Source organism: Cyprinus carpio, chromosome A1 (assembly GCF_018340385.1).
Source record: "Cyprinus carpio isolate SPL01 chromosome A1, ASM1834038v1, whole genome shotgun sequence".
Classification (NCBI taxonomy): domain Eukaryota; kingdom Metazoa; phylum Chordata; class Actinopteri; order Cypriniformes; family Cyprinidae; genus Cyprinus; species Cyprinus carpio.
In genome coordinates, this window is record NC_056572.1 from 175,503 (window position 1) to 195,757 (window position 20,255).

General features: G+C 36.1%; 1 protein-coding gene across 2 annotated transcripts in view; it reads left to right on the top strand.

Moving 5' to 3' along the window:
• The window catches only part of rnf38 (ring finger protein 38), a 28,419-nt gene extending 12,252 nt beyond the window's left edge, over positions 1 to 16,167 (top strand). The window contains exons 3-13 of one of the 2 annotated variants that reach the window (XM_042772000.1): positions 3,109 to 3,170; positions 11,248 to 11,441; positions 11,847 to 12,102; positions 12,688 to 12,867; positions 13,057 to 13,227; positions 13,929 to 14,090; positions 14,183 to 14,286; positions 14,386 to 14,473; positions 14,592 to 14,713; positions 15,065 to 15,164; positions 16,069 to 16,167. In XM_042772000.1, coding sequence (XP_042627934.1) covers positions 3,109 to 3,170; positions 11,248 to 11,441; positions 11,847 to 12,102; positions 12,688 to 12,867; positions 13,057 to 13,227; positions 13,929 to 14,090; positions 14,183 to 14,286; positions 14,386 to 14,473; positions 14,592 to 14,713; positions 15,065 to 15,164; positions 16,069 to 16,131 — 1,502 coding nt within the window. In that variant the 3' untranslated portion in view covers positions 16,132 to 16,167. The remainder of the gene's footprint in view (positions 1 to 3,108; positions 3,171 to 11,247; positions 11,442 to 11,846; positions 12,103 to 12,687; positions 12,868 to 13,056; positions 13,228 to 13,928; positions 14,091 to 14,182; positions 14,287 to 14,385; positions 14,474 to 14,591; positions 14,714 to 15,064; positions 15,165 to 16,068) is intronic. The other variant, XM_042772070.1, reaches the window with a different exon arrangement.
• Positions 16,168 to 20,255: the final 4,088 nt, after the last annotated feature.

Genomic DNA, 20,255 nt, shown 5'->3' on the forward strand with positions numbered 1-20,255 from the left:
TTTCTTAAATGTTGTGATCGGTGAAGTTTCATCATTAAAAATGTTAGTGATTTAAAAAAAAAAAAAAAAAAAAAAAGTAATACTTTTATGCAGCATGGATGGCCTTATCAAATGCATGCACTTTCTATTAATCAAAGAATCATGTTAAAAAAAAATTCCTCAAATCTTAAACTGCACAACTGCTTTAAACTTTAATAAATGTTTCTTGAGCAGTAAATCAGCATATTAGAATGATGCTTTTCAAATTCAGCTTTTCCATCACAGGACATTCAAAATAAAACATTAAAATCCTACAGACCCAATCTTAAAGTTTTAAACGGTAGTCTATTTTTATCTTTATGAAAATAATTATGTAATAAAATTATATTAAAATACAATAATTACCAAAAAGAAATATTTACTTTAAGGATATGCATCACCAACTACCGCATGGTTTGATGCACATTGTGATCATATGCATGTCATTTAGTGCATCAGGATGCATCAATATAATGTATTACGAATAAATTTGTGGCAAATGCATCAGAGAGACCTGTGATTTTATCGGCACAGCGCTGCTTTGCTTCATATTAGTCAGAGGTGTGTTTCTCTCTCCATTGACTTAATTTAACTGGTGTCCGTCTTGCTTGCAGTTCTGTTCAAGGTTTATTCTCTTTCCCTCTGTGGGCCTCTTTCTCTTCCTCTTTCCCTATTTCCCCCTTCTTGCGTTCCCATCTGTTATCATTGCAAAAAAGTGTGTGTATTGCTCATTTTATGTCTCTTACATCATGTATGCCTTGTATCCTTCACATGTCATCGATGAGTTTGTTCTGTAACTGTGGTCTGAAAATGCATCATGATGGTGCTACAGTAGAACAGAACAACCACGGTATGTGTTACACAGTCAGACTTCAGCAGGAAGATTATGAATGGTTATAACCGACACCTTCCTTATCTGTCCAGTGTTATTTAGAAAACCATTATCTTAAGGCTCAACATTTTCACTAACCAGCACAAAAGAATGATTTACATATGTAAATAAAATGTTTTGTTTAAAAAAAAATGCAACAAGCTGGAAATTAAATATTTATTGTAACTCAGATTCATAGACACACTTTTTTTCGGAAAATACCTGGGCAGGTGTTGGCAAAAATATTGTTTAAATGATCATATAAAATGATTTAGTATTTAAGTTTTTCTAAGATTTTCCCAATAGTTAATGCTGCAATGTAAAACCCATTTTTCACAATGCAAGTAATGTGATTTTGATGAATCTAGTCTTGAACTATTCTGTTCCACTTCACAAGTAAAATGGGTTTGCGCTGGCTGTTTCTTGCTGACCTGAATGCTTGATTTGAAATATTTTTCGTGAGTTTCATGTGGGAGACCAACAAAGAGACACTGTGCTTCAAACTCCGTAATTGGTGTACATTTTAAAGCTTAGAATGTAAATAAAACACATTTTTATGCCTGTTTCTTTCTTTTTTTTCAGGTATTTAGTTGCCCATGGCAACGGCTGTTATGATTACAAAAGGTTTTAAATATTGAGAAACTGAAATCATCATTACCTTGCAAGAAATTTGTTAGTCTGTCAGATATTTTATAATGTCTCTGTCACCCGAACCGTGATGTTGTCAGTGTGAAAATGTACCTTTAGTGTAAAGACATCTCTAGTTGATGAGACTTGGACTGAAGATGGTTTAATTAGTAATAGTCAGCCACACACTGAGACTAAATAAATCGGACTTATCTTAGTGTTTTTTTTTTTTTTTTTTTTTTTTTAAGTATGTTTTCGATTCATGTATTTTACATCCATTCTTTGATACTTTTTCAGATTTTTTTTCCCTTTCTTTTTTGGATTATTCTGTAACATGACAATTACTATTTTTTTTATTTTTATTTTTTTTTTTATTGTATTATTTAGATGATGAGTCTTGCAAACAACGCTATGATTTTCATAGTGCTTTTAGAGACAACTTTTTAGACATGCAGCACATTAAAATATGTGCATAACCGTATCAGCACACTTTTCAGTAGGTAATTCATTCCCTTTAAAGCACCACTGCTAAAAATATTAAAATAATATCATGCACAACCAACGACCGGTTAATCCGAAGTGAGATTGACTAATTTATCAAGAGATTACCTGATAAACTGGTCGATTTTACTTCGTATTAATCGGTTGATTACATTGTAGTTAGGTGCATGATACGGTTCGTGCTCGCTCATGCACTGTCAGTATCCTCCTCATACCCAGGTTCATCTCGCTGTCGCTCCCTCTCTCCCTTATCTCAGAGTCGTCAGTCACTCCTTGCTTCACTCACTCACTCACTCTGTCATTGAGAAAAAAAGAGACTAAAAAGAACTTGTGGTGACACAAAAATAGATGCACAAGTTCAAATAAAAAAGCTTTTTTGTGGGCACTTCACACGCTCCTCGCTCATACGCACAAGCATCCTCGTCCTTGGAGAGTTTTTTTTGGGAGTGTTCAAGGGTAATCCTGTGCTTGTCTGATGAAATGTTCACCGAGACACTGGAAACACACAAATAAACACAGATGGGCACAAAAAAAAAAAAGAAAAAATACAAAACCAAAGACCCAAAGAAAACAAAAGGCTTTGGATGTGTTGTCATGAAAGCACCTTGCTATAATCTAGGATTAATGTATTTATCATCACTCTCTCTTATGTATCTTTCCATCACAACAGCAACATGATGTCATCCAGAACACTTTTAGAAACATCTAGAACACCTTTATCGGCAATTAGCAAGATTACCATTAAAATAAAAACAGGTTATCCTTTAAGTATTACATTATCTTATAATTCAGAATTACACTTCCATAGAGATCATTTGGGGTGTGAGATGGTGGTTATATAGTTGTGATTGTGATTGCATTAATGTAATAACACACCAGGCAAGATAAAAGTAGTGCCCAGATGTCTCAACATGCTGTTGATATCCTGTAAAGCTGCAGGATCAAGAGTCTGTTTTTGGACCTGTTGAAACTGTTGACTGCCAAACATGGCATACAAGCTGTAAATAATTATGCTGTTTCACATGTTTGTAGTATTTTAGAGGCTTTGATACGCTTGGCTATTGGGTTAACTGTTCTTGTGCTGTCTCTAGGTGCAATGGGAGGAGTATACCACTATCATTCAGATCATGCCTGTGCAGACGCCACTGACAAGGTAAGACGTCACTTCTTAGAGCCAGTTACTAATGTAATGACTTGCAAACAGGCAAATTTGAAGCAATGAATTTGCAGAGGACAAATATTTTTCACTTACTGTGTTAAAATCTGTTCATGTAACAATGTGTAGTAAGCTAAGTCGATAGTACTCCATAAATGAATTAAATGTTTGGTTGAAGACTGGAGTAATGATGCTGAAAATTCAGCTTTGCATCATAGGAATAAATTAAATTTTTAAATGTATATTAAAATGGTAAACGGGTATTTTAAATTGTACAAATATTTTCCAATATTACTGCTTTTACTGTATTTTTTTGATCTTATAAATGCAGCCTTGTGAGCTTAGGAACATCTTATTGGCCCCAAAGTTAGATTAGGTAGTATAAAATACTACCTTATTTGCTGACTATTGTATTATTAACAGTTTTCTATAAACAGTAGCTATACACAATAAAAAACATAGTTTTGATGGCACAGAACTACTTTGATGAAATCTGCATACAAATGGATTACTTCTATTACATTTTAATATCCAAATTCTTTTTGGGGTTGTTGTATGTGGCTTATTTCGTACCAAGAGTGTTAATGGTTATTTGTCTTAAACTCATTGAGTGTCATGAAGTTGTAATCAACATACACGTTCACTTTGGGAAATGTGCTGTTCTGTCATTGCTGGCCTTTTAAAATCAAGAGCAAGAGGGAGGGTAGACAAAAAACATAAAGCAGTTCCTGCACAGTTTTACTCCACTGTGTTTATAGTCAAAGGGAGGAGGAGGGCCAGCCGAGTGCTGCTCTGTGATTGGTCCAAACGGCTTCTGGGGGCGGACCCAGCCCTGTGAGGGAGGGCAAGAGGGAGGGGGAGGAATGCAAGTGGGCGGCAGGAGAGGAAGAAGGGATGATGTTGGAGAGAGAGAGAGGAAGAGGAAAGAATGAAAAGGGGGAGTGGGGGCACTAATGATTTCACCTCCAGCTGTGGGACACCGAGAGAGGGGAACAGTGGCAGAGAAATGGATGGCTGTCGAAATGAAGGGAGTGGAAAAAGACCGGTGGGGCTGTGTTGGTGCGAGCGAGAGACTGAGTTATGACCGAATAAAGCTAAGGGAATTTAGTCTGTATTTCTGAGAGGATTTTGAACCATAAAAAAAAAAAAAAAAAAAAAAAAAAAAAAAACAATGCTTTTGCTGCTCTTAGTGGCAAAGAAACCAGGCCAACAATCCTTACTGTTTCCTGATTTTTGACAAAATGTGTGTGTGTGTGTGTGTGTGTGTGAGGGAGAGACACACATCACACACACACACTAGAAAAGAAGAGTGTTTGGGCCCGTGGGTAACTGCGTCTCATCCTGTGTGTGCTGACTGTTCAGAACTAAAAGCATATTTGGGGTGTATGAAGCCATTTGGAAAGCTTTGTGCTCAGTGCTGGCCGTCTATATGAACAGCAGAATGGGACGTGTTGGCTCTTGGGAGGTCCTGAATATAGAGTGCTGAAACTGAGACGTGTGTGTGTGTGAGCGTGTGTGTCCATTCCTAGGCCTCCGCACAGGCAGAAACAAGCTCTCTATGGTGTAGAATGTAGAGGCGGCCTCAAATGGGTTTGCCTGTCAGAGGGAGGAAAAAGAGGGAGGAGAAATGAAAGGCTGGAAAATAATGAGACGGAGGAGGAGATGAGGGGGACCCGCTTATTCAGAGCACTTTCATAAAGTCCCAGCATTTGAAGAGCAGTCACCCAGCGCAAGGACTCTGTAGACTCAGCCTATTAAATATTAAAGTATTACAGTGAAAACAGAAGCACATTGTGGATTCTCACATCAAAGCAGGGCTTCGGTTAGGCATGTGAGGATGTGGAATCTCCTGCTGAATGTTGTTTCGGAAGGTTGGAAAATGCAACATCTCGTGATGTCAGAGCCTTCCAAGTAGTACAGCTCATTACAGAACAATATTTTCCCTCCAGATGCATAGTTATATGAGGGCATATAAATGTTCAGTCTGTGATCGCAACAATTTGATACTAGTACCGTTATTGGTTAGGGAAGGGTCACAGTGGCGATGATAGTAATAATAACAAATGCAACTCTTTTTTTATTTTTTTTATTTTGGTATATTTGATATAGTGGGGGTGCTTTTAATTTGCATGGTGACACCATGTAGTTAAAGAAAAGTTGCTTCTATAAAGACAGCCCCTTTAAAGCACACCGTGTTTTAAAAGTGACAATCCATCTTGCTGAAACCAGCCTATATATAATTATTATAATTATAAAGGCCTAGTCCATTATGGAGTTCTGCTCGTTTTGTGCATTAATGTTGCTATATATAGAAACGTATGTTAATGGATTGGAGATTTTTTTTAAAAAATTTGAAAACCAGGTGCTCTTGTATTTTATATATGTATATATAAAATATATTTCATTTTCCATTCAGAGTTTTCTACTGCTTTGCAGGTGAAGCTACAATGTAGTCCTCATCCTGATGTTTAACAGCTGGCTGGTTAGGATTTCGAAAATATCATGTTTGGTTGTTTCATATTAGTTTGTATCCTTATGTTTTAGCTACACTTACAGGACAGATGTGAAAAAAACACAAACAAACAAACAGCCAGATTCCTTATTTAGGTTTGTAATTACGAGCATGTATGTGTTAATATATTTGCAGCACATTATGTTAGACAATTTTTGGATTGTTATTATCAAAAATGGAATTTACAAGACAATGGAATTGCTTGTTTCAGGTATTTGTGCAATTACAAGTATTTGGATGAAAGCATTTTTTAGTAGTTGAATTTGTATCGTAGCAATTCTTTGACCGATAACATTGTGTTCAGGTGGTTATGGCATAATGGTTAAAGATTGGAGCTGGTAAAAGGTTAAATCCCACAAGATCGAACCCTATTGTGCCCTTCTGCAAGGCCGATATCAAAGTGTACAGTTAATGTTGCTATCCGAGAGAGGGAGTTCCCTGTGCTATGCAACACACAAAGTCTTATCTTGCTCTGTTTGTCATGATGGCTGGTTCTAGTCCATATAACACAAAATCTGTCCTCCGGAAGATTTCTGTAAAAGTCTGGATGTAATTGCACCACTCTTACTATGAAGCCTCAGCCAATGAATGTTATGTAGGTCATGCTTCTAGCCTTAAAGTATCCTGTCACGGATCCTAATTAATATTCCTGAGGCAACCATTTACCAATTCCAATATGAGCATTCATTGTGCCATTCACTTTAATGGAAGTCTTGGTTTAGGATGGTATAATCATGCTTTATTTGTTGATGTAAGCTACTGTGCTGTCAAAGAAGTTCATTTTTAGTGGCGTAGTCAAGTTAATCAGCTTTTACAGAAATGCTCCTCAAATACAGCTGATTTGGTATCAGAACCAGAATCTGTAAAATCCTTACGAGTCCCAGCCCTAGCTATCCACAGCAATGCTGAATGCTCTCCGATCGCACGGATATAGTGGCTGGGTGTTCAGCACTTTGCCAAGCTCCCTCACAATAGCAGTGGTTATTCCCTCTAGATAGTGTGGCCCCCAGGCAGAGAGAGCTTGGTATTTGTTGAGCATGTGATGGCGGGTCCTGGAGCTGTAGTTTTTAAGCTCTTGCATACTCATCTGGCACTAAAGGCTGTTTTATGCTTCGCTACAATGAATACGATCAAAATGTGAGACCATAGAGTATGTTGAAAGTTTTCTGTAATCTTCTCCTAACATGTTAATTCCACATGCGTGTTCAAATTTTGTTCTCTGTTGCCCTCACCCCACCCATCTCCCCCAAACACTGATGTACGGCCCCATTTATGTTTCATTCTAATGGACCTGTCTGACTGGGTTTGGACAGATGTGTGTGTCTGTGTGTGTATGCCTCATGCATCTCGGTTGCCGTTTGGCTTTGTCCTGTAAGGTCTCCAGTGATCCTGTGCTTGTACGTGCATTTGTGCGTTTAGTTTTTTCTTTTATGTGTGAACGCCTTGTAATTTGCATGTCTGTGTGGGTGCATTTACTTAGCTGTAGGTTAAAGACAAATTTGACGACAACCTCCCATTAGGGACATTCAGCAATATTCTTATTTGGAAATTAATTCATAATCATAAAGTTTTTTTATAGAACTATTATCAAAATATAATAAATCAAATATAATAATCATTATAATTAACTAAATAATATTAATGGTATTTAATGAAATACAATAATATTATATTAAATTATAATCGTGATGTAATATTAGTAAATCTAAATAAGAACATTACATTACATTACAGGATTATTATAACATAATAAAACCTTAGTTAAACTTAATTATCTGAAATAAAATATATTTAAAAAAAAATTCATCTAGTTGAAAAGGCAACATTTTTCAGTTTCATTTAGTTTAACTTGATGTGCTAAAATAACTAAAATGGAAATTTAAAAAAGCTATTAAATGTGTCTACATGTATAAAAATAAAACACAAACTAAAAAATGACAGAAACAAGCTACGAAATTATGAAAAACAAAGTATAAAAACAAATTCAAAATATTAATAAAAAATATAATATATCTATGATGCTAAACAATGGCTTATAGTTATTATAAATTGCTAATTATATTTAGTATTAATAATAATTTAATAATAATTTTTTTTTTATTGTAATTATAATCAAATGCTACAATTGTAAATATATCCCATTAACACAGCAAAGTAAAAGATATGAATGAGGGTTTTTCATAACTGATTAAAATCCTCCCAGGTCTTTGTATTATAGCAGTAACATTTATATGAACGGTTTAGGACAGTTTTGATATAATGCCTGTCCGTGTGTGTGTGTGTGTGTGTGTGTGTGTGTGTGTGTGTGTGTGTGTACGCGCGGACAGTTGTTGGTTTTGCATGAATGTGTATAAATGTCCTGAGGCTGTGTTCCAGGCACTGTTCATAGTTCATCATTTTCAATTCTGCACTTTCCCCCTCTGAGCCCCACCCTGCTGCCCCCGGGGCATCACTCTTGTCCTCCTCCCATATCTGCCTTCCATCCATCCATCCACTCCCCCCTCCAGCCCCAGTTTCTCATCCTTGCCTTCACCTTCCTCTCCCCTGCTCTCGTCTCATGGCTCTGTAGAAACTGAAGAACTGAGGCAAGACTGGTTCAAGGTCACTATCTGGTTTCTTTTCTTTGTCTGAACTCAAATGTGTGAAATTAACAATGCATTAACTTAAAAAAGAGAGTAAATACATTTACACTACATAGTTAATACATATGCATTTATGTACATAACATGGTACCATATATACAGGTCCAAAAAAGTGAAGGGCAGCTGTGTAATTGTTGCAACTGTTACTTATGAAGTCTTTTCAAGTGTAGTCAGCCCACAGTGGAAAGAAGCAGAGTGTTCATTATAAAGTTGTCATACAGGCCGACAGTGTGACCATATGGCCATCAGAACGGGAGAGGCATTTCAACACGCTTCTAGTTTTAATATCCAATTTTAGAACAAGGCTGTTAAAACTTCCATAGCAGTGCTGAAAATGACATCTTCAACTTTCCAAGGCCCTGCTCTAGTAAAACACTGTATCTGTCCATAAAATGAATTTCCCATGAAGAGTTCAGAACAGTGGGATGGCTTTCTTGGTTTTGGTTTAAGTTATTTGACTCTACTTGGAGACATTGTAGTAACACCAGACTGTGATTAAGCGTTTTGGATGGCGGTTTTGATTTCTTTTTAGTTGTAGTATGAATGTGTTATGAATATGCATATGCCTTTTATTTATCCACTATTCAATGGTTATCCATTTTAGTTGAGAATTTAAATAATTAGGGCTAATAAAGTTTAACTCTTGTTTATCAGTAAATAAATGAAAGTCCTATATGACATCTAATTTAATTTTTTTTTTTTTTTTTAAGTCTCTTACTGTATGGTCACCGAGGCGGCATTTATTGATTAAAAAAAACAGTAAAACAGTTATGTTGAATATCTATAAAAAACAACCCAGCATTTTTTTAGAGTGTAACTTATTCCTTTGATGGCAAAGCTACATTTTTATTACTCCAGTCTTCAGTGTCACATGATCATTCTAATATGCTGATTTGCTGCTCAAGAAACATTTCGTATCAATGTTGCCAACTGATACGTTTTTTTTTTTTTTTTTTTTTTTTTTTTTTCAGGATTCTTTGATAAATAGAAAGTTCAAAACAGCATTCATTTGAAAAGAAATCTTTTATAAATGTCTCTTAATATCACTTTTGATCAATTTAATGCATCCTTGCTGAAAAAAAAGAACATTCCTGAAATATTTGCATCTTTATTTTGTTTTCAGTAGTACTTAAAGAGGGACCTCTCCGTGTCCTTTCCTGATCGCGTTCGCTCTGTTAATTGGGATAGTGATACATGAGACAGGAAACAAAGTTGCAAAAGGCCAAAATTATTTTCAGTCATGTATATAATCACATGACTGAAAATAATTTTGGTGAGAGAGAGAAAGTTTGTGCGCTGCATACTGTAGGTCGATGTAATAGTTTTGAAGCGGTTCAGGCAGCTGACACAGATGTTACTTTGCAAGGTCTCACCTCTTACACGGAGAGATGTGAAGGAGTGTCTGCTGGAAGACTACGCAGACCAAAGTGACATTTGTACCCTTAATGGAAAATGAGATGTGGGGGAATACGGTGTATCCGTTTCAAGAGACATTCAAATAATCCTGACTCAAATCCATATGCAGATAAGTCTAGCCTGCTCCCCAGCCGTTTCCTGTTACTGATTTCTCAGACACACTCAAGCCTTCCCCGGTGTCAGCGGCTGCTCTCTGTATCTCCACACTTGGCTTAACCTTGCTCACTTTACCACCCACAAAGAGTGTGTGTGTTTGTGTGTGTGTGCGCACCGTCCGCTTGTTTGCATGTCCCATGTGGTTCTCACCGAAATCACACGTGTGTTCTTTTAAGAAGCTTCCGTCTTAAAAGCGTTACCTAGTTGTGTGTGTGTGTGTGAAGGTTTTGTGTTTGGAAGTTTATCTGAGTAACTTGTTAGTCACCTGAAAGTTCTTTAGAAAGTCAGTCGTCTCATTTTGGATCGCACCCCTTGTAAACTATGACTCTTCCTAACTGAGTAGGCCTAGGTTTTTACGAGCTCATCAAGTGTTTGTGTGTGTGTGTTCAGTCATGAGTAAGCGTGTGTGTGTGTTGAATTCCAGTAAAAGGTGAGTGTTAGATGTAGCTGATGTGTTCACATATTTCTGCATGTTCAAGCCTTTGTTACACATTCTGACTCATGTGCTGCTGCGTGTTTCTCCATGTCTTGGAGGAGACGGCTGACTTGGAGTTGAACGTGTCTGAGTAACACCGGCTGAGCAAGTGTGTGTGTGTTGAGCAACAAGCCATGGGTTTCCTAAAACTTTTGGGAAGTGACCTCACACTGCCTTAGGCAACAGAGGCAGTGATCTCATTGACAGGAAATGTTATTAATGCCGCCAGGCACAATAGCTGCTCGTGCTCTCAGTGGGCAAAAGCAACTAGCATATACAGAATGTTTTTTTTCTTTTTGTGCTAAATATTAATTAACGTGAGTATAGTGGGAAATTACTGTGGTAGAAAATGACTCATTTTGTGGTGAATTCTTTTGTCCTGCAGTGCAGAAGCGAGCAGTACTTGTTATTAGATCTGAATATTGGAAATTATTGTTCTTAATAATAGCACTAAATATAGTGGGGGATTTTTTTTATATATATATATATAAAGGAGTACTTTTTTAATTTGACCTGACTTTCATCTGTGAAACACAAAAGGAAATATTTAGCATAATGTTTATGCTGCTTTCAATCCAACGAAGGCTGTCAAGCTTTAAAAAGCACCATAAAAGTAGTCCACATCTCATGTCCCAAGTTCTCTGAAGCCAAATGATAGCTTTCTGGGAAGAGCAGTTTGAATTTAGCTCATAAAGTTCATTTGCATTTCCACATATTTAAACTTCCCATATTTTAACACATTTTCAGAGGAGTCTTCATTGAAGTGCATCAGAAGGCTGTAGTACCACGATGTTTAAGCAGTGATTCAGTTTGAATGTGTGTGGTTTGTAATTGTAGATGAGCAGCTGAGTGATTTACTGTTTTGTCCCTCAGACGGAGGATTCTCCTAGTCCAAAGAGACAGCGCCTTTCCCAGCAGTCTGTACTGGAGTTTACCTCTGCCCCTCCTTCCACTCCCTCGCCGCCAATCAGACCATGGGAGCTTCCGCCCAGTCGCAGGCCACACCCCTATCCCCACCCACACTACCATCCCGAGCGCTGCCACACACCTGCACGGCACAGACGCAGGTATGCTGGTGTTAGTTTTGACTGTAAGAACTAATGCGTAAATGAGCTGACAGCTAATCGTGACCGGAGTGACTGTTATCAGGTTTGTTTGTGTATTGCTTTTATAGTGCATTTTCAAGCAGTGTAACAGACATCCAGTACTATGTTTTCTATGGATGGCCTGTCAATTACTGTCTCATCTTAAATTCTTTAGTCCCCCAATGAGAAATTTTAATACAGCTGACCTGATTATTTAAATAAATGTAATTTTTAACTTGAATGTAGTTTGTTTTTTACAGATGAATGCATTTTCATTATAGTCATTGAATATATCAGATTTAATATTATAATAAACACATTACATTCAAGTCAATGAAGACATTATATTTTATATATAATAAAAAAAATGAATGTGACTTTGTGCAGTCCTCCAGTGCGGCGTCAGCGAGGGCGGCGAGAGCGTCTGTCACGGCACCACCCTCCTCATGGTTCCCCAGGTGGGGGACAGGATGAAAACTATCGCCATCCTCCTCACCCACATTCGCTTCATCCCTATGGTCAGCCACCGTCCCACCCTCCACCCGGCCTTGATGAGCCCCGGGCCTTTCACCCCCCCACGCTCTCGCCCCGGTTATTGCACCCTCCACAGCAGGGCGCCATGGTGATGGACCTCCATGAGCAGGTTAGAGGGTTGTGGTAGGGTCTCTGTGGGATCAAAGGTGCCCTAATGTTGTTTCCAACCATGTACCCCCACAGCCCCATTGCTAGGGCTCAAGTACCCCTTCATCAACCAAAGCAGAAATCTTTTTTATCATCTAGCATTTATGAATCATATAGCATTTATGAAATAAAAAAAAATGAATTTTTTTCTTGCAGAGAGATGTTAAGTTTATCTCACAATTCTGACTTTCTCGGAATTGTGCATCTTGTAGTTCATTTAAAAAAAAAAATATTCCAGAATTAAAATAAAAATAATGACTGAATTAAAAAACAAAATAATTAAAATATATATATTTTAAAAAGGAAATTGTAAGTTTATATCTTTCTATCTATTTGTTTCGCAATTTTTCCCTCACAATTCAGAAGTTTGAATTGTGATTAACTTAATTGTGAAAGAGAATTGTGAGAAGTCTAAATTGTTATAGAAAAAAATTATTAGATCCAAGCTTCCATGAAGTGGCAGTGTTTTTTTTTTTTTTAGGGGTTCATTAATAAATCAAGCTTCAAGACTCTTTGTTCATCATTTTTGTATCTGTGTGCACGTTAGCTCCCTCAGGGTACGGTGCCGGTGTCATATACAGTTTCTCCAGTGCCGCCCCATGGTCTACCTGCCCCCCTCTGTACAGGACAGCATCTCCCAGCATGCTCTTCCCAACAGCAGGTGCCTGCCTGTTCTGTGGTCTTCAGCGGACAGCAGCACTATCCAATCTGTAGCGTACCGCCTCCTGTAAGTAAATAACAGGCTGTGAAAAGGCATAGCTGTAATTGATTTTTGTGAGCTCATTTGATTTGTTTGAATCTGCTGTCCTCCAGTGGTGGCAAGTTGTTACTTTCCTGTTTTAGTTTTTGTGGGTGCAGTCCATTATAATGGTCTGAAACTGATGCTCTAATGTCTGTTTGTTTGTTTGATGTCCAGATGTTGCCTGCATGTTCGGTGCAGCATTTGCCAGTGCCGTACGCCGCGTTTCCTTCTCTTCTCTCTAGTGATCCACCCTTCCTGCTTCATCCTCCACATCTGTCACATCATCCGCCCCACCTGCCCACTCCTGGACAGTTCTTACCTTTCCAGACACAACAGTCTCGATCTGTGAGTATACAATCACATGTACACAGAGTTTTATATATATATTAGTATTTATACTATTAATGAAACATCTGTATTTTTCTTGTTGTTGTTGAAAGACATCTTTTATGCTTACCAAGGCTGAATTTATTTGATCAAAAATACCAAGTCTGTATTTATTTTATATATAATAATATTAATAAGTGTTGTTTTAATAGACTGTTAAACAGTTGTGTGTATTTATGTGGAAATAAAAAAAAACTGAAAAAGCTTAAAAGAACAGAATTTATTTGATAGATTAAGGGCTGTCAAAATGATTAATCATGATTACTCGCAACCAAAATAAAATGTTTACATAATATATGTGTGAACTGTATTTATATGCATATATAAATACACATTCATACATGTATATATTTAAAGACTATATGTAATATTTATATTTATATATATTATAAAATCATACAAAAATATGAACATATATCTAGACATAAATATTTCTTTAAAAAAATACATGTATGTGTGTGTTTTATATATGTATATAAATATATACAGCACACACACACACACATATATATTTTGTAAGCAAACTTTTATTTTGGATGCGACTAATCACGATTAATTGATTTGACAGCTAAAATAAATGTAATTTGCAACATTTTGAATGTCTTTTTTTTTTTTTTTTTTTATTTAATGCATCTGTATCTGTTTGTTTTTGTGAATAGCCGCTGCAGAGGATAGAGAATGAGGTGGAGTTGTTGGGGGATCACCTGTCGGTAGGTGGAGGGTTTAACTACCCTCACTCGGGGCATCCTAGTCCTCTGCCCCCTTCCACTCCTCTGCAGTTCCTCTCCCATGAACCCCTGCCACAGGAGCTCTTTGGAATGGTGAGTGATATTCACGCTTTATCAGCTCTGCCCAATGCAGTCGAAACAAGGTAATGAAGGTTTAATGTGTTTTTCCTGTGTGCTCTCTCCAGCCCTATCCACACTTCATGCCTCGACGAATCACAGGCAGGCGCTACCGCTCTCAGCAGGCCGTACCTCCTCCTCCTTACCACCCAAGTCTGCTGCCCTACTTCCTGTGAGTTCCACATGCAAACATGCACCAGAGTGTTGTGTTGGAGAGCCAGCGAGCTGGAGAATAATAATGTCACTGTTTTGTTTCTGTTTGGTGGGCCAGATCTGTTCTTCCAGTCCAGCCAACAGCAGTGGGTCCCACCATTAGCTTAGAGCTGGATGTCGATGATGGAGAGGTTGAGAATTATGAGGTGAGAGTCTATAGTTGTATCAGGGAACACTTACTAATAATGCTTCAGATCCCATTTTAGGCATACTTTTGTTTCTTTATTCTGTTTTACATGTGCTTTTGTTCTTGTGTTTGACTAGGCTCTGTTAAACCTTGCCGAGCGTCTCGGAGAAGCGAAGCCTAGAGGTTTGACAAAGGCCGATATTGAACAGCTGCCTTCCTACAGATTCAACCCCAGCAACCATCAGTCTGAGCAGACTTTGTGAGTACAAACTACTTACTGGGGCAGTTGTGGCCTAAAGGTTAAAGAGTTGGTCTTGTAACCCGAAGGTTGTAGATTCAATTCTCAGTACTGGCAGGAAATGTATGTGGGGGAAGTGAATAACCAGTGACTTTTTAATAATTGAGAGACTACATGTGGAATACGTATACTCAGTTCTCTGTATGTATGTACTGTACATGTGGAAGAATTGACAATAAAGCAGACTTGACTGATGTAAAATCCTATTACATCACCTAAAATAGACGTTTGCTTTATTTAAATGTTTTATCAAAATCTTTGATGTTGGATAAAAGTATTACAGTAATAAATATTTTCCCCCTCTCCCTATAGGTGTGTAGTGTGCATGTGTGATTTTGAGTCTCGTCAGCTGTTGAGAGTACTGCCCTGTAATCATGAATTCCATGCCAAGTGTGTCGATAAATGGCTTAAGGTAAGGAAACAAGCTTGCATATTAATTTATTACACTTATTAAATGAATAAAATGAATTAAATATTATTATTATTATTATTATTATTATTATTATTATTATTATTAATAATAATATTATTAATAATATTATGTAATAATAATAATGTCATTGTTATTATACCCATTCAGTGGTTCTCAAACTTTTAACTCCTAGGTCCCCATTGTCTAACACAATTTTTTTATTTTATTTTTTTTTATTAACAAGAATTTAATTTCAAGCAACAGATATTAAAGTGGAAGATTGATTAAAATTAAAAAAAAAAAAAAAAAAAAAAAAAAAAAAAATATATATATATATATATATATATATATATATATATATATATATATATATATATATATATATATATATATATATATATATATATTATATATATATATATAGAGAGAGAATTTATATAGAATTTATTATATATTAATATATATATAATAAATTCTAATTTTATTTTTATAATATAGGAAGTAATTTTTTTATTTTTTATTTTTTTTTGTCTACCATACATTAATTTGTTTTAATATATTTTTAATTTAAATTATTTGTAGTCATCAATAGAGAATTTTGTGTCAGGGCCAAAGATTTCCCCAAACAGAATTTTGTTGATCAAGTTATTCATGTAAATTTGTCTCATTGACCAACAGAAAGCTGCTTAGTTTTTAGCGGAAGTGGTGATTTATGTGAGGTGTTCTTAATGCATTGCTACACTATTGACAATAGACAGTGGACCTTTTTTGCCCGCAAAATTTTGCTACGTTGACTGCACCTTTACACAGACAGACTTGCCTAACTACAGCTTGTCTCCAGTTATGATCTGAGACAATGATTTCTTATGACCTTTATGACAATCTATCCTTCTCTGTCTTCTAGGCTAACAGAACCTGTCCTATTTGCCGAGCAGATGCATCTGAAGTCCAGCGGGATTCCGAGTGATGCTGCTCACTGAACACACACTTTTCCACGCTAACAGAAACTGTCATATTTTCAGAGAAGATTAATCTGATGTACACCTCAGTCATTCTCCTACCGTTACGTTCAATTAACTTCCACATGCATAATTACTCCCAACACACAAATGACTGCTGCAAAAGATTCATGAAAACTTTATGCATCAAAATCATCGTTTGATATTCATCTTTGAATATCCAACTTACTGAGACACATACACATATGCACACACACACATCCCTTCGGTTTTTTGATCACTAATTCTTTGAGTGGAAGTCCAAAGATAATGGTTTCATATTATCATTCTGGTTATGTTCTGGTTCTGATTTTTTTTTTTTTTTTTTTTTTTTTTTTATATAAATATATATAGTTTAGTTCTCCCCTTCGGGGGCGGGTGTTGGTATGTTGCAGTCTTGTGTGTATGTGTGTGAGTGAGTGAGTGTGTGTGTTTGTGCACTAACATTCCCGGCTATGTGAGCACACTGTGGTGTGGTGGTCTTTACGAAGGTTAATGTTGTGAGCATGGGCTTTTATATTTTACCAACAAATATAGCTATATATAAATATGTATGTATGTATCTATATAGAGGAACAAATTACAAAATTCGTAATTTTTTTTGTTTGTTTTCTAAAAAAGAAAAAAATTATGGAAGTCTGTCTTTTTCCAAAAATGGAACAAAAGATTGCAAAAGATTCAAATGATATCTATACATAAAACGGGGCTTTTGGGTGGGTCTTGCTCAATTATGATTTAACAGTCTTTATAGAATTGGAAAACTGTGAGGTGCGTGTGTGTGCTTTTGTGTGAAAGAGTGTGTGTGTGTGTATTAGAGAATCAGTTGTTTGTTATTTATCCCATATGTGTGGTACAGAACACTGGCTTGTTGCTCTCACTTTTATTCTCGTCTGGGATTGGCTGAGGATGCGCACTGACATGACATGTGATTGGTTTGGAGGGGCAGTGGAATATTCTCCAAGTTCTTATTAGATGTATCCTGCTGCAACCTTTTTTTTTTTTTCTTCAGTTTTCTTTGCCGCCTCTTACGTTTTCAATATTTTCAACACAAATAACCTTTTAAAACCATTTAAATGTGTATTCCCAATCCATAGCCAGTCCTGCAGACTGATTATGTAGACAAACCCCCCACTTTTCTCATTTAGCACTTAGGGCACCATAGTGTCATTTATCATGATTTGATTAATACCTGGTATACGCCTTAAAGGGATCATTCATTTTGTTTTGCTCACCCTCCTGCATGGATTTCCTCCTTTTGTTGAACACAAAAGGTATTTTGAAGAATGTTGGTAACCATACAGTTGCTGGTAGCCACTGACTTCCATAGTATTTTTTTTTCCAAACTATGGAAGTCAATGTCTGCCAGCAACTGTTTGGTTACCAACGTTCTTCATAGTATCTTTTTTTGTGCTCAACAGCTGAGAGAAACTCTTACAGGTTTGAAATAACTTGAGGGTAATTCAAATTTATAGTAAATGATAACTACCCCTTTAAGAGTTGCATTTCCTAAAATAGCCATTCTCCATCTTTTTAAGCCCAAGCTAAAGTTTCATTTCTGCAAATTATTCATATGTCAGTCAACCTTGTTGCAACCCACATTACTCTCGACTACCAAAATTAACTGTCATTTTTAATTTGGGACGTCATTTGATTTCATACGCCTTAAAATTGTGTGTACATGCCTGTTTGAAGAGGACTGATTATATCGTAGCATTTCCGTTTCTTTAAAAAGAGAAATGCACAGATTCTGCAGGAATTGCAGCGTTTTAAGTACCTTCCCTTTATCCCTCAAAAGCTGTGGTCTTAGTGAACGGTTTATGCTTCATGTCCTTTCATTTGCTCTCTCACTGCCCTTAGCTATTCTTTTTAATACAGCCTCGATAAGGCTGTTATAACCATTCATAGCCATGTGCGTTACTTTATAATGAATGCCTGAGATGTGTTATGACCTAGAGGGGTGTTTGTGTGTATGATTATTTTTTGTCATGCGTTGTTAACATTATGAATGGATATAACTGCCTCTGTGTCGCATTATGTAGGCTCTATGACTGGTGTAGAAAGTGTCATATGAATTCTGTGATGTGGTCTCCGAGCCTGCAGTGTCTTAATGAGAGATGCCTTTAAAGTTTAAACCATTCTCCAGTGTTGTCCGCTTTGGTGTCATAAGTCGAATTCATGACCAGAAAATTATGAATTCTTTATTCTTTGCAAACAAAAAATGTGCATTACCTTACTTAACCATTGGCATTCTGTGTTATAGAAGTTTTTTTTTTTTTTTTTTTTTTTCCCTGCTTTTTTTTTTTTTTTTTTTCCTCAGTTTTACTATTTATGTTTTTTCCCTTTATTCTTTTGCAACACCAATAAGAGAGCTTATGAATTCTCTTGCGTTTGTTTATTGGTTGTTTTAATTCTTACCATTAAAAATACAATTGTATCATTTAACATGTTGTAGTTTCATATGTATAATATCTGTAACCAAAATCATTTGAAGGCTTGATATAAACATTTTTAACAAACATTTGTACTTTTTTTTTTTTTTTAAATGAGAGATATTACTAGTAATGCTTTAAGTAATGCAAATGATTTTTTTTTTCTTTTTCTCTGATGCCTATTCCCAGTCTTTTGGATTTTTAAGGGTGGCTCAGTAATAAATGTATAATGTTCTCTTCCTTGACCTTCTCTGTTCTTTACTTTTTCCATCCATTCTTATCTCATCTTTTTGTCTTCATTCTCATGTTCAAGTTTTACTGCTTGGTTAAAGGAATATTTCAACCCCTTTAAAAATAGAAAAATGCCATTTATACTGAAGAAGAAACGTAGAAATTGTTAACGTAGAAATTTACAGCATGAAATTCTGAAGAAGACTGAAATAATATTTTCTTGTAAAACATACTCCAGTAATCTTTGATTTATTTACAACTTCAAAAAAGTTTTTTACAGTGTACAAAATCTGTATGAGGTTCTACTGCAGGACATACAAGAAAGATTCATAGCTGAATGTCCAAACCGCTATTTTCCATACAATTCCATACGAATGCAGGATTTAAGAGGCAAGAAAACATTAAAGACTTTAAATATGATCCACTTTCACTGTATAAAAAAGTGCAGCTCAGACATTCTGACAAACATGTTATCTTCAACAGTAGTAGTAGTAAAGTTGCATACTGTAGTTTTGGAATGACATGAGGGGGAGCAAATGGACACAAATTGCATTTTGGGGTGAACTATCCCTTTAACTTGTCATAGGGATGTTCTGTGTACATGCAGAAATGCATCCATGACATTTTAAATGTCACACTCATCAGTAGATAATACCAGTGGCAACCAGTGGTGGACTTAATTTGATTGGACAGCAAAAGCTATAAAGCTGCTTTATACAGACGTTTTAAGTCTCTGATGCAGCTTTTAATTTACTCCAAAGCAAAATATCTGTGGTTGTGTCTGCAAGCAGTGTCTAGAGCGCAATCCAGTCTACTGCAACTTCTAGCCATAAGCTAAAGATGATATGTAACTACTTGAAAATGCTTTCAATTGTTAATCAAGTTCTATAATCTCATTTGAGCTCTATATGCTTGGAAGACTGTATCACGAAAGCAGCACAAGTTTTGCAACGGTTGGTGCCAAAACAAAGCCCCAAAGTTGGAGTCTCTTTAATTCTGCAGGCAGCAGAAAAAGAGAAATGGTTGCATAAATTCTGATACATCAAAAACAAGCATGTGTGACCAAGGACCACAAAACCAGTCTTAAGTGTCAATTTTTCGAAACTGAGATTTATACATCATCTGAAAGCTGAATAAATAAGCTTTCCATTAAGGTATGGTTTAGGATTGGACAATATTTGGCCATGATAAAATTATTTGAAAATCTGGAATCTGACGGTGCAAAAAAAAAAAATCTAAATACTGAGAAAAATTGCCTTTAAAGTTGTCCAAATGAATTGTTAGCAATGCATATAACTAATCAAAAATTAAGTTTTGATATATTTATGGTAGGAAATTTACAAAATATCTTCATGGACATTCTTTACCTTATATCCTAATGATTTTTGGCATAAAAGAAAAATGTATAATTTTGACCCATACAATGTTTTTTT